Raw genomic sequence first — 13,849 nt, forward strand, 5'->3', positions numbered from 1 at the left:
CCTGAAATGTTAAAATAAACAGATACACTATCCTATACATGTTTTGGGAAATCTTCATTGATCTACATTATTACCTAGAAATATTTTTTCTGTGTTCTCTTCTTGCTGTGTTTACTGTGCTCATTGGTGATGGGAGGAACAGAATAGAAGGAATAGAGTAACTTGAGCTAAAAACTACCCAAACAGCTTTCCTACTGAATACTGATCACTTACTTGATAGTTTTCTATGTTGCTATCTAGAGAGCTTATTATTTGGGCTTGTAATTTCTTTAATATTTGTGAACTTTTTAAAGGTCTCCCTTATATCTGAATTAGATGCAATTTCTTCCTTCTCTCTTACTATCTTTCTTTTCTTCTCTTGCCCAGTGCAATCACCCACTTAATATCCTCTTTAATGTAACCCACCTTCCTTTTATATTACTTTCAATTCATCATAATGAGAGAAAAAGAGAATGTTCAAATTGTTAAAAAATTATTTTTATAGGTCTTTTTCTAGATATATAGATGTGTGTGTGAATACATGTATATATACATATACACATCTCTGTAATTGCTTTTATAGTTATAATAGTATACAAGGAGTATCTCTGGAAAATATCATTTCAATGTACATAATTATAATAAGGAACAGTCCTATGTAAATCAAATATTGTGATGCAGGCATTTTAAATGATTCATTAGTGTTTATTATTTCAAGATTCTAAAGAAAAATACTTTTGAACTCATTATTAACTTTAACTGGTAAACATTATTAACAGGTAAAGCCCATAGAAGACTTTTGTTTTCTCATAAAGTAAATTAAATACACACAAACACATAGACACACAATGAATTGGCAATATTTTAAATTTGTTTTCAAAAATGTTTTAAGAGTTGTTAACACCAGACTCACCTACTCTAGTGGTAACAATTCAGTGGGATTAAATAGCTGTTTCATCTCTCCCTCTAATTTTTGTTCATTCCAGAATTTATTAACTTATTTTATCTACTCGGTCTCCACATGTATTTGAGCTTACAATACTTCAAGTAAATAATTCTATTAAAGAATATACATTTCACGATTTACCTGTTTAATGGACTGAAATTTTGATAATCTTGGATTTTATAAAGTAAATAGTTGAGCAAATAACTAAATAAAGCCCTTATGAACTAAAATTTTGATTGCTGAGTCTAGCAATGCCTGCTGACTCTGCCAGCAGGAGAAAGTTGCTCTGGGAGAATGAATCAATAGATACTTATTGGAGGGAGCCTGTGGGAATAAAGGAATAATAATGAGTCTAGTTCACATCTGACCTGTACTTCATAATATAAATAATTAATCTGTCTTCTGCATTACCACAACCCTACTTCCAACATTTCACTGGAAAACTTTATGTAAATACCTATGGATAACATAGGTATTACAGCTAAACACATTTTCTCAAATAATAGTTTATGAAAATTATGATAACTTATATTGGTTATGATTATGTTCCTATCATTAGAAAAACCAAGAAATACATTTTAAAATTCTACTGGGAAATCCAGGTGTCTGGGAATTTTACACCTCTTCTATGACCTGAATGTAAAACTATTTACCTCTGACCACATGTGTTAGATGGAGATATGAAGAAGAAAGTAGATTGTATTTATTGGATTTATTCACCGATGATTTTTTTTAAGAGTTTATTTATTTATTTGACAGAGATCACAAGCAGGCGGAGAGGCAGGCAGAGAGAGAGGAAGGGAAACAGGCTCCCTGCTCAGCAGAGAGCCCGATTCGGGGCTTGATACCAGAACCCTGGGATCATGACCTGAGCCGAAGGCAGAGGCTTAACCCACTGAGCCACCCAGGCACCCCTCACCGATGATTTTTTTGACAGAGAAATGAACTTATAGGAACTCTAAGGGGTGAATGGGTTTTTATAACATTTTTTCCCATTTATTTTTTTAACTTTTATTTATTTTTTTAATTTCTTCTCAGTGTTCCAGAATTCACTGTTTATGCACCACACCCAGTGCTCCATGCAATAAGTGCCCTCCATAATACCCACCACCAGGCCCACCAAACCTCCCACCCCGCTCCCCTCCAAAACCCTCAGATTGTTTCTCAGAGTCCACAGTCTCTCGTGGTTCGTCTCCCCCTCCAATTTCCCCAAACTCCCTTCTCTCCAAATCCCCATGTCTGCCGTGTTATTCCTTATGCTCCACAAATAAGCGAAACCATATGATAATTGACTCTCTCTGCTTGATTTATTTCACTCAGCATAATCTCCTCCAGTCCTGTTCATGTTGATACAAAAGTTGGGTATTCATCCTTTCTGATGGAGGCATAATACTCCATAGTATATATGGACCCCATCTTCCTTATCCATTCATCTGTTGAAGGGCATCTTGGTTCCTTCCACAGTTTGGTGACTGTGGCCATTGCTGCTATGAACGTTGGGGTATACATGGCCCTTCTTTTCACTACATCAATATCTTTGGGGTAAATACCCAGTGGTGCAATGGAAGGGTCATAGGGAAGCTCTATTTTTAATTTCTTAAGGAATCTCCACACTGTTTTCCAAAGTGTCTGCACCAACTTGCATTCCCACCAACAGTGTAAAAGGGTTCCCCTTTCTCCACATCCTCTTCAACACAGGTTGTTTACTGTCTTGCTAATTTTGGCCATTCCAACTGGTGTAAGGTGGTATCTCAATGTGGTTTTGAATTGAATCTCCCTGATGGCTAGTGATGATGAACAGTTTTTCATGTGTCTGTTAGCCATTTGTATGTCTTCATTGGAGAAGTTTCAGTTCATGTCTTCTGCCCATTTTTTGATATGATTATCTGTTTTGTGTGTGTTGAGTTTGAGGAGTTCTTTATAGATCCTGGATATTAGCCCTTTGTCTGTATTGTCATTTGCGAATATCCTCTCCCATTCCATAGGTTGCCTCTTTGTTTTGTTGACTGTTTCCTTTGCTCTGCAGAAGCTTTTGATCTTGATGAAGTCCCCAAATTCATTTTCGCTTTTGTTTCCTTTGCCTTTGGAGACATATCTTGAAAGAAGTTGCTGTGGCTGATATCGAAGAGCTTACTGCCTATGTTCTCTAGGATTCTGATGGATTCCTGCCTCACATTGAAGTCTTCTATCCATTTCGAGTTTATGTTTGTGTATGGTGTAAGAGAATGGTCGAGTTTCATTCTTCTACAGATAGCTGTCCAATTTTCCCAGCACCATTTATTGAAGAGACTGCCTTTTTTCCACTGTATATATTCCTGCTTTGTCGAAGTTTATTTGACCATAGACTTGAGGGTCCATATCTGGGCTCTCTACTCTGTTCCACTGGTCTATGTGTCTGTTTTTGTGCCAGTACCATGCTGTCTTGGTGATCACAGCTTTGTAGTAAAGCTTGAAATCAGGCAACGTGATGCCCTCAGTTTTGTTTTTCTTTAGCATTTTGGGGTCTCTTAGCATTTTCTTTAACATTTCCTTAGCAATTTGGGGTCTCTTCTGATTCCATACAAACTTTAGGATTGTTTGCTCCAGCTCTTTGAAATATGCCAGTGGAATTTTGATTGGAATGGCATTGAAGGTATAGATTGCTCTAGGCAGTATAGACATTTTAACAATGTTTATTCTTCCAATCCATGAGCATGGAATGGTCTTCAACTTTTTATGTCTTCTTCAATTCCTTTCATGAGTGTTCTGTAGTTCCTCGAGTACAGATCCTTTACCTCTTTGGTTAGGTTTATTCCTAGGTATCTTATGGTTCTTGGTGCTATAGTAAATGGAATCAATTCTCTAATTTCCCTTTCTATATTTTCATTGTTAGTATATAAGAAAGCAACTGATTTCTGTGCATTGATTTTGTATCCTGCCACATTGCTGAATTGCTGTATGAGTTCTTGTAGTTTGGGGTGGAGTCCTTTGGGTTTTCCATATAAAGTATCACGTCATCTGCAAAGAGAGAGTTTGACTTCTTCGTTGCCAATTTGAATACATTTTATTTCTCTTTGTTGTCTGATTGCTGTTGCTAGGACTTCTAATACTATGTTGAATAAGAGTGTTGAGAGTGGGCATCCTTGTTGTATTCCTGATCTCAAAGGGAAGGCTGTCAGCTTTTTCCCATTGAGGATGATATTTGCTGTGGGTTTTTCACAGATAAATCTTATGAAGTTGAGGAATGTTCCCTCTATCCCTATACTTTGAATCATTTTAATCAGGAATGGATGCTATATCTTGTCAAATGCTTTTTCTGCATCAATTGAGAGGACCATGTGGTTCTTCTCTCTTCTCTTATTGATTTGTTCTATCACATTGATTGATTTGCAAATGTTGAACCACCCTTGCATCCCATGGATAAATCCCACCTGGTCGTGGTGGCTTTTAAATGTACTGTTGGATCCTATTAGCTAGGATCTAGTTGAGAATCTTGGCATCCATATTCATCAGGGATATTGGTCTGAAATTCTCCTTTCTGATGGGGTCTTTGCCTGGTTTGGTGATCAGGGTAAAGCTGGCTTCATGAAAAGAGTCTGGAAGTTTTCCTTCTGCTTCAAACAGCTTGAGAAGAATAGGTATTATTTCTTCTTTGAAAGTTTGGTAGAATTCCCTAGGGAATTCATCAGGTCCTGAGCTCTTGTTTTTTGGGAGGTTTTTGGTCACTGCTTCAGTTTCATTACTAGATATTGGTCTATTCAGGTTGTCAATTTCTTCCTGATACAGTTTTGGAAGTTTATAGTTTTCCAGGAATACATCCATTTCATCTAGGCTGCTTAACTTATTGGCATATAACTGTTGATAATTATTTCTGATGATTGTTTCTTTTCCTTGGTGTTAGTTATGATCTCTCCCTTTTCATTCATAATTTTGTTAATTTGGGTCTTCTCTCTTTTCTTTTGGATTAGCTTGGCCATTTGATCTCTGCTGTAATCTTGATTATTTCCCTTCTTGTGTGTGGGGTTGGCTTAGTTTGTTGTCGATTCTCCAGTTCTTTAAGGTATAAAGAGAGCTGGTGTATTCTGGATTTTTCAATTTTTTTGAGAGAGGCATGGATGGCTATGTATTTCCCCCGTAGGACCACTTTTGCTGTATCCCATAGGTTTTGGACTGATAGTGTCTTCATTCTCATTCATTCTCATAACATTTCTTTTTTAAATAACATTTCTGATATATAGAATTTTTTTGGAGACGATCATAGAATGCATGAAGATTTTGAATGTGTGTCCTTGGTATGATAGATATCTTCCATATGTCTGTTGAGGTGAGCAGAGAGTTTTTTATAATTTATAATATAATATAATTTTTTATATAATTCTTATCCATGGATGTTGAGATCCCTCTGAAGATGCAGTTACCCACAGGAAGCATCAAAACTATCCTTATATCATTGGTTCTCTGTTGATAAATTGTAGAACAAATGCAAAAACATACTTTAAACAATGAGTTGATTCAACTACCCACTTCATATCATGGTACAGCTATTCACAACAAGGAGTTAAAGAGGGAGACTTTGGAAATCTTGTATTTTTATTATCTTCTTACTTTATAGATTAAAACAAAATAAGTTAATGTGTTTTCAAGTCATTTGCATAAAGTATTGATTTGTAGAGGAGGAAAACTTTTCTTTCCTTCTAGATTCTTTGCTTGATCTAATAATTAAAGACATAAGACAGATTAACAGGAGAAAAACAAATTCAATTTTATACATAGAGGAGCTCATAAAAATATGAGACTCAAAGAAATGACCAAAGCAAATAGCTTTGCTATTATTTAAAGAAAAGATAAATTTGTGATAAATTGACAAGACAAAGAATTTTGAGCTTCGGATAGTAAATTAGTGAGGAAATAACAAGATTTGTTTATATAGCCTGCTAGGCCTTGACATCACTAACTCTAATGGTAAGATTGCCTTCTAACTCCTAATATAGGCAGGGTACCTTTCACAGGGGAGATTCACTTCTTGCTTTCAGGGGAACAAAGAAGGTTAAAGTGTCCTCGTCCTCTTCCTCCACCACCTCCTCCTCCTCCTCCTTTTTTAAAGATTTTATTTATTTATTTGAAAGAGATCACAAGTAGGCTGAGAGGCAGGTGGGCTGGGTGGGGTGGGGGGTGGGGCGGCGGTGAAGCAGGCTCCCTGCTGAGCAGAGAGCCTGATGCGGGCTCCATCCCAGGACCCTGAGACCATGACCTGAGCTGAAGGTGGAGGCTTAACGCACTGAGCGCCCCCAGGGGCTCCTAGAGTGTCCTTCTTGTACCTGATATTTCTTGAGTAACTGTAATTTAAAATAATCAATATGCCAAAATATGTTTTGGGGTGGCATATTTTGCTCCCTTTCGTATTAATTTATCCATTAGTTAAAAAACATTCCTTGAGTACTTACTGTTTGCCAGATATTATACTTGGCACTGAAGATACAGCAGAGTACAGAACAGACAAATGTCTTCTTCAGGAGTTTAATTTCTACATGTAGAAAGATATGATAAAAGGGAAGAAAAGGAAAAAAATGGGGGTAATTACATATTGTGATTAGTGCTGTGAAGGAGTAACAAGGCAATGTAACAGGATAATAAAGGGTCTGTTCTTTGAATAAGATGGTCAGGGAAGGGCTCTCTGAGGAAGTGACATTTGAAATGAGATTTGCAGAGTAAGAGAGAGCTATGAACTGGGTAAGAGCATTATAGGCTGAGAGAATAGCAAATACAAAGGCCAAGAAGTAGAGAATGGCTAGGTAGAAATGTCAGAAAATAAAGAATACAATGGAAGCCATTATATCGTGGATAATAAATTAAACAAAATAGAAGATACTGTATAAGAAGATATTTGCTGAAAGCAAATTTCTGAATTATTTATACCAAAGCCTGGAAAAGTGAAATTATTTAGGACATGTAGCATTACTTTTAGGTAGTGCTACTTGTCTATTTAATGCTTGAGCTCATGAATTTAAACAGAGCCTTGTCAGTGTGGTTATATGACTATTTCTCGCTGAGTTGAGTTATCCAGGCTTTAGACAACATAATCTATACATTTAAGTTCAATGAAGGTCGGGGCACCTGGGTGGCTCAGTGGGTTAAGCCGCTGCCTTCGGCTCAGGTCATGATCTCAGGGTCCTGGGATCGAGTCCCGCATCGGGCTCTCTGCTCAGTAGGGAGCCTGCTTCCCTCTCTCTCTCTCTCTCTCTCTCTCTGTCTGCCTCTCTGTCTACTTGTGATCTCTGTCAAATAAATGAGTAAAAAATCTAAAAAAAAAAATAAGTTCAATGAAGGTTGAAGTTTTGTCAGACAAGTGTGGCAGAGGGAGAGAAAATAAGAGTTGTAAGTACTTAAAAATTAATGAAAATAGTGATGAACTAAGATGATACTCTAAGATGGAAGAAAGGAAAGTGAAAACATAAGGGGACAGATGCATTAAGATAAAGTCTACAGGGGCGCCTGGGTGGCTCACTGGGTTAAGACTCTGCCTTCGGCTCAGGTCATGATCCCAGGGTCCTTGGATTGAGCCCACATCAGGCTCTCTGCTCAGCAGGGAGCCTGCTTCCCCTTCTCTCTCTACCTGCCTCTCTGCCTACTTGTGATCTTTCTCTCTGTCAAATAAATAAATAAAATCTTTAAAAAAAAAAAAAGATAAAGTCTACAACCCCATGGGATGAAATTTCAATGTAATGAAGTAGATTTAACGGGCCACCAGAGAAAGTAAGCTAAAGAGGTGATAGACGGTACTCAGAGAGAGATACTTACAAACTGGATTTCAGGGGAAAATAAGTTAATGGTGGTGCAAGATACAAAATTTTTATGGGAATAGGAGACTAATGGGAGACTGAATTGAGGGGAAACCAAATTTTACTAGCGATGAGAAGAACAAGAAGAGGAGAAGAGCTAGGGTGTTGGATGAATTGCCATATGATTGTTTGAGGTCACTAAGAATGGTGGAAGTTAAGTGTGGATTATATGAGTTGATCAGTTGATCAGTTACATGATTCCATGAGTTGATTAGTTACTAGGGACTTCGTCTTAAATTGTTATAACCAAAAGGCAAAGAAATAATTTTTCAGCAGCTCTGGATTGCAGATGCCTTCTTATTCAAGACTTTTTTCTTATTTTGTATTAATGTGAATTCCAAATAACTTTAATCTTATTTTTTTTATTTTGTTAAACAACTCTTGCTGCTTGCAACATCTAAAATGGATTCAAATTAGAAATTCAAGGTTTGCTGTTTAAGTATTTAATTTTGGTTATTTCCTAAGCAAGTATGTGTTTTATTAGTTAGCTTTTTTTTTTTAAGTTTTTTTTTTAAAGATTTTATTTATTTATTTGACAGAGAGAGATCACAAGTAGGCAGAGAGGCAGAGAGAGAGAGGAGGAAGCAGGCTCCCTGCTGAGCAGAGAGCCCGATGTGGGGCTCGATCCCAGGACCCTGAGACCATGACCTGAGCCCAAGGCAGAGGCTTTAACCCACTGAGCCACCCAGGTGCCCCTATTAGTTAGCTTTATTAAAAAACAAATGACCCTCCCCAAATCACAGTAGTTTACAATAACACACATTTATTTCTTTTTCATGATAGGTGTCAGTGGCTTTCAGTCAACTTCTGTGGCTGGGCCACAGGTCTTCTCAGGTTCCAATTTTTTGGGACATCCACTAAAGAGGAACTCTTGATGCCTTTCAAAGGTTTCCGTGTTATATTCCCTCACAGGCCTTTGGCTAAAGCTTGTATTGCAGGCAAGTCCCAAATCAATAGGAAGTATGTTGGCTTTAATGTAGAGCATGAACTCAGCTGCATTACTGGGCTTGCTAAAATGTATCACAGAGGCCGCTGGGGGTGAGGAAAGTTTTCCAAGAAGGGTGTGGGCCTTTGGAATGCCACGGTCCGCAGGACCACTCTGACGTTGGAATGCCTGGGGGAGTTGCTTCCTTAGCACAAACAGCAGTTGCGGTCTAAAAGATGTATGCATTGTCCCTTAGGCTATGTTTAGCAGAACTCCTGGAACACGCAGATTAGCATATCCTATCTTTCAGGTAAACAGATCCTCCCAGTTGAGTAAGACCCCCTGTCACACATCACCCTGTTTGAGAAACAGTGATAAGGATTTGTTATTATCCTGAAGGACCAATAAAAGCAGGAGTAAAGAAGAGCAAAGGTACTTGGTCTCTGTACAGTGACCCCTTTGGCTTCTCCTCTCTTTCAGAGCAAAGTTTGGAGTCCTCTTTCATCTGTGAGTACTGGCTTGCTGGCCATTCCCAGCAGCAGTACTGTACGCGTCCTTCCGGAGGTCTCTGCATGCCTCGTGTCCATGAGTTAGGCGGGATAAAGCCCTTACCAGGAAGAAAAGAGAGCAGAAATTTAGCAGCAAAAATAAGATATACTAGTGGAAGGTAGCACTGATACCTTACACGAGAGATAAAAAGTTAAAATAGATCCATGGCTCATTAGTGCTCAGGAGATAAATCCACTCTGGGCAAATAGACATGTATCTGCCAAGGGTAGAAATCCAAATGCTGACAATCTGCAGGGTCCAAAGGGATAGGAGATTTAAAGACAGAATAAATGTCAAGAATTTTTCTGGAAAAATTATAGAAAATAAAAGCAGGTGAAGCAGTGGGCGTAGTAGCACTGTTAGAAAAGAAAGGTTAGCTAGTCCATATTCCTAAAACCCGCACAAAGTAGCAATTCTACTGTAAAATTTTCCTGCTCCCATTGTCTGACCACCAAATTTACTGACTGAAATATATGATGTTGTTCATGTGTCAGAGGGCAGGCTCACATTATTTATAGCTAATAGCTTGTTTTATTCATCTCAGCCTAGGGATGCTTTTGCTAGGGGACTAAATGTATTTGAAGGCTGATGTCCAAAGCTCTCTTTCCATAGGACCGTGGTTGGGTAGGAGCTTCCAAACTTGTTTCTCGGGTTTCTTTTCTGTACTATTACTGGATTGATCGTAACCCTTTCTGATTGGCACATTTATTCCATAGCATTCTTAATCCATAGTCAGGTTACATTTAGGTATTCACAGCTATGTAGCTATCCCGTCTCCCTCCTATAACATTGTGTCTGCTCTTTAATTTTAAAATTTTGCTCTCAGGAAGCAGCCGTTGCTACACTCCATTCTAAAATTTTAGAGGGTGTACCTTACTGTAATTCCAGAGAACAGACATGACATACACATGAATCTGAGTCTTAGAGAAAGTTTCCCTTAATTATATCACCTCACAAAATTAATAATTTAACATTTGAAAGATGGACATCAAAACTCTGGAATATGAAGCCAACAACACAAGATACCCGTTAAGGGGAGAAAGAACAAAGGAACAATTAGCTATGAGAATAGAGGTGTTCATAAACATGTAACAGTGAGTTTAGTTATACTCTGTCATTGTCTGTCATGGACTTTATCTATTTATTTATTTTTCTAAAGATTTTGTTTATTTACTTGACAGAGAGATCACAAGCAGGCAGAGAGAGGAGGAAGCAGGCTCCCCGCTGAGCAGAGAGCTTGATGCGGGGCCAGATCCCAGGACCTGAGATCATGACCTGAGCTGAAGTAGAGGCTTTAACCCACTGAACCACCCAGGTGACCCTGTCATGGACTTTAGAGAGAGTCATTCTGATTTTGTTGATATAACTTACATTCAGTGAGATGTATTCTTAAGGAGGCAATTTTTTTTAATTTATTTTTTTTGTATTTTTAATTTTTTTTTTATTAACATATAATGTATTATTAGCCCCAGGGGTACGGGTCTGTGAATCGCCACACCAGGTTTACACACTTCATAGCACTCACCATAGCACATACCTTCCCCAATGTCCATAACCCACCCCCCCCCACCCGCAACCCTCAGTTGGTTTGTGAGATTAAGAGTCTCATGGTTTGTCTTTAAGGAAACAATTTGATGAGTTTGGTAAAATCCAAAAGCAGTAACTAGAACTCTGGTCAGAGCATAGAACATTCCATCAGTCCAGAAATGCCGTCTATACTTCTCTCCAATCTCCATTGACCATATGCAATGATTCTTTATCATGTATCTTACTGTAGATTAGTTTATTTTGTTCTTAAGTTCAGTAAGAATGGATTTATATAGTACCTACTCCTTTATGACTTTTGTTTTTGTTTTTGTTTTTTAAAGATTTTATTTATTTATTTGACAGGCAGAGATCACAAGTAGGCAGAGAGGCAGGCAGAGAGAGAGGAATGGAAGCAGGCTTCCCGCTGAGCAGAGAGCCCAATGTGGGGCTTGATCCCAGCACTCTGGGATCATGACCTGAGTGGAAGGCAGAGGCTTTAACCCACTGAGCCACCCAGGCACCCCTATGACTTGGTTTTGAGAGTTTTTAATGTTTTGTTTATTGATAATTTGATTATCATATACCCTTTTTTCTTCTTTTACTTTTAACTCATCTTTGCCTTTATACTTTTTAGGAGAATTTATTGGAAGCATATAACTAAGCCTTGATTTTTTTTTAATTGAGTTTTACAATTTATTCATTTTCTTTGGAGTTTTTAGTCTATTTAGTGTTTTTGAAGTCCTTAATTTTAACCAATTTTTAGTACACTTTGATTTAGGTATACTAATTTAATATTAGTTTTATACTTGATCCATATTTTGTTCTTTTCTTTCTTTCCTGTCTTTCCCATCCTCTTTTGGGTTATTCCAATTTTTTTATCAATTTATTTTATTTTATTTATATGTTTAGACACATTTCTATTATTATAGCATATGTTAGAACGTACAGTTTTTTGGAGGATAGTTGTCATACAATATTACACTAGTTTTAAGTATATGACATAGTAATTAGACAGTTCTTACATTACTCAGTTTTCCCACGGAGCATGGGCACATTATACAATATGATTGAGTATATTCCCTATGCTGTACTTTTTATCTCCATGAATGGGATTAAAAGGATGTTCATTCTTAAAACACATAATTAATATTATAACATGTAAGGAAGTTTTTTAAAAAAATATTTTATTTATTTATTTGACAGAGAGAGAGATCACAAGTAGGCAGAGAGGCAGGCAGAGAGAGGGAGGAAGCAGGCTCCCCGCTGAGCAGAGAGCCTGATGCAGGGCTTGATCCCAAGACCCTCAGATCAGGACCTGAGTGGAAGGCAGAAGCTTTAACCCTGAGCCACCCAGGTGCCTAAATGTAAGAAAGTTTTAAGTATATACTTCTGTTTATTACATCTGTGCTTTTGTCAGTTTCCCTTTGCATGTATCATAAAACTGCACAATACAGTGTTACTGTTTTTGGTTCAATTCATAGACTTTTAAAAAATTTAAGGTAGTATAAACTAAAAATATCTGTTTATATTTATCCATATACTTACCATCTTCTTGGTTTTCTTTCTTTATTATTTTTTGCAAATGTGAATTTCCATGTGACATTTTTTTTTCTTTTCCTGAAACATGTACTTTAATATCCTTTGTAATTCAGGTCTGCTGGGAACATGTTCTTTTCATCCAAGTTTTGGAAGGACGCTTTTGTTTGCTATAAAGCACCTATGGGATAATATGTATTGTTCTTGTTCCAGCATTTTACAGATGTTGTTTCATTGTGTTTATTTCTCTCTTTCTCACCCTCCCTCTCTTCTTCCCTACTTTTTATGAGAAGGCAGCTGTGATTCTTCTGTTAGTTCCTCCATAAGTATGAGCCTTTTAATCTGGCTTTCTTCAGCATTCTCTGTCTTATCTTTAATTCCCAGCAGTCTGTTATGTGTGTAGGAGTTGTTTCACAAACTTTCTGGATCACAGAAAGAACACCTCTAGCCAACATTGTGCGTAATGGGGAAAGACACAGTGCTTTCCCCCAAGTTCAAGAACAAGGCAAGGCCCTCCAGCTGCACCGCACCAACTCAGAGTCCTGCTGCAGGGCCAGCCAGGTCAGAGTCACGGAGGAGAAATAAAGGGCATCCAGACTGGAAAAGGAAGTGTGCGATTGTCTTTATTCACAGACAACACGGTCTTCTGTGAGATGCGTAAAAATACCGTGTGAGCTGAGCAGGTTTGCAGGACGCAAGACCAATATGGAAAAGCTTTTTTTTTTTTTTTTTTTTTTTTTTTTTTAAGTAGCAAATGGTTTATTAGTAAGTATATGGTTTCAGTGGCAATAATAAATTCACTTGTAGAGAATAATCAAAAGAATAAATGCTTGTTAATCGTCAGAAAATCTGTGGCCATTAGGGCTGTCACGGAGAAATCCAAAATCACTCAGAGGCCAAATCTTGAAAAAGATACGTCCTCTTATTAGTCCATATGGAATAGGTCCATAATACCTGGAATCTGTAGAATTCTGTAGATTATCACCTTCTAACCAAACATGACCCGTTGGCACATAACTATGGCTTTTAAAGAAATCTGATGGACGATTGGTGAGGATTTTGTCTCCTTCCAAGCCAATTACTCTTTTACAAATGTTTGATTTTGGATCAGTCGGGCTTTTTGCAATGACAATGTCACCTCTTTGGATACCATAAAAATGTCGACTAAGATTTTCTGCAAAGACAATATCTGAATTTTGAATTGTAGGTTCCATTGATGGTCCAGAACACATGACAACACCACCAATGTATTCAAAAGCACAATGAGCTATACAGCCATACTGAATAGTATAGCCAATAAGTCGAAAGGTTTTTCCCAGAACACCACGAATAGGTTGAGGTTTTTCACAAAGTTTGGGAAAGTTTGGCCATCACTTTTGACCTCTTTTTCTAACCCATTTTCTTCTTTCCTCTTCTAAGAAACACCAGTGAAAGGACATGTATCATACACTTGCTATTTTAACACTGGCCACTGAGACTGTTTTTTTATTTTCCTCCCATTTTTTTTTCCTCTTTATTCTTTAGGTTTGGTCATTACTACTGGACTGTATTCGAATTCACTAACATTTT

The 13,849-nt window shown here is 37.5% G+C and overlaps 1 protein-coding gene across 1 annotated transcript; it reads right to left on the reverse strand.

Moving 5' to 3' along the window:
* Window positions 1-13,026: 13,026 nt before the first annotated feature.
* LOC125101197 (mitochondrial inner membrane protease subunit 1-like) lies at window positions 13,027-13,629 on the reverse strand (the record flags this gene model as incomplete). The annotated part of the gene is made up of 1 exon (XM_047731801.1): window positions 13,027-13,629. A coding segment is annotated over one exon (516 nt), but the record flags the coding sequence as incomplete, so codon positions are not given.
* Between the last annotated feature and the right edge of the window lie 220 nt (window positions 13,630-13,849).

Source organism: Lutra lutra, chromosome 5 (genome assembly GCF_902655055.1).
Source record: "Lutra lutra chromosome 5, mLutLut1.2, whole genome shotgun sequence".
Lineage (NCBI taxonomy): Eukaryota > Metazoa > Chordata > Mammalia > Carnivora > Mustelidae > Lutra > Lutra lutra.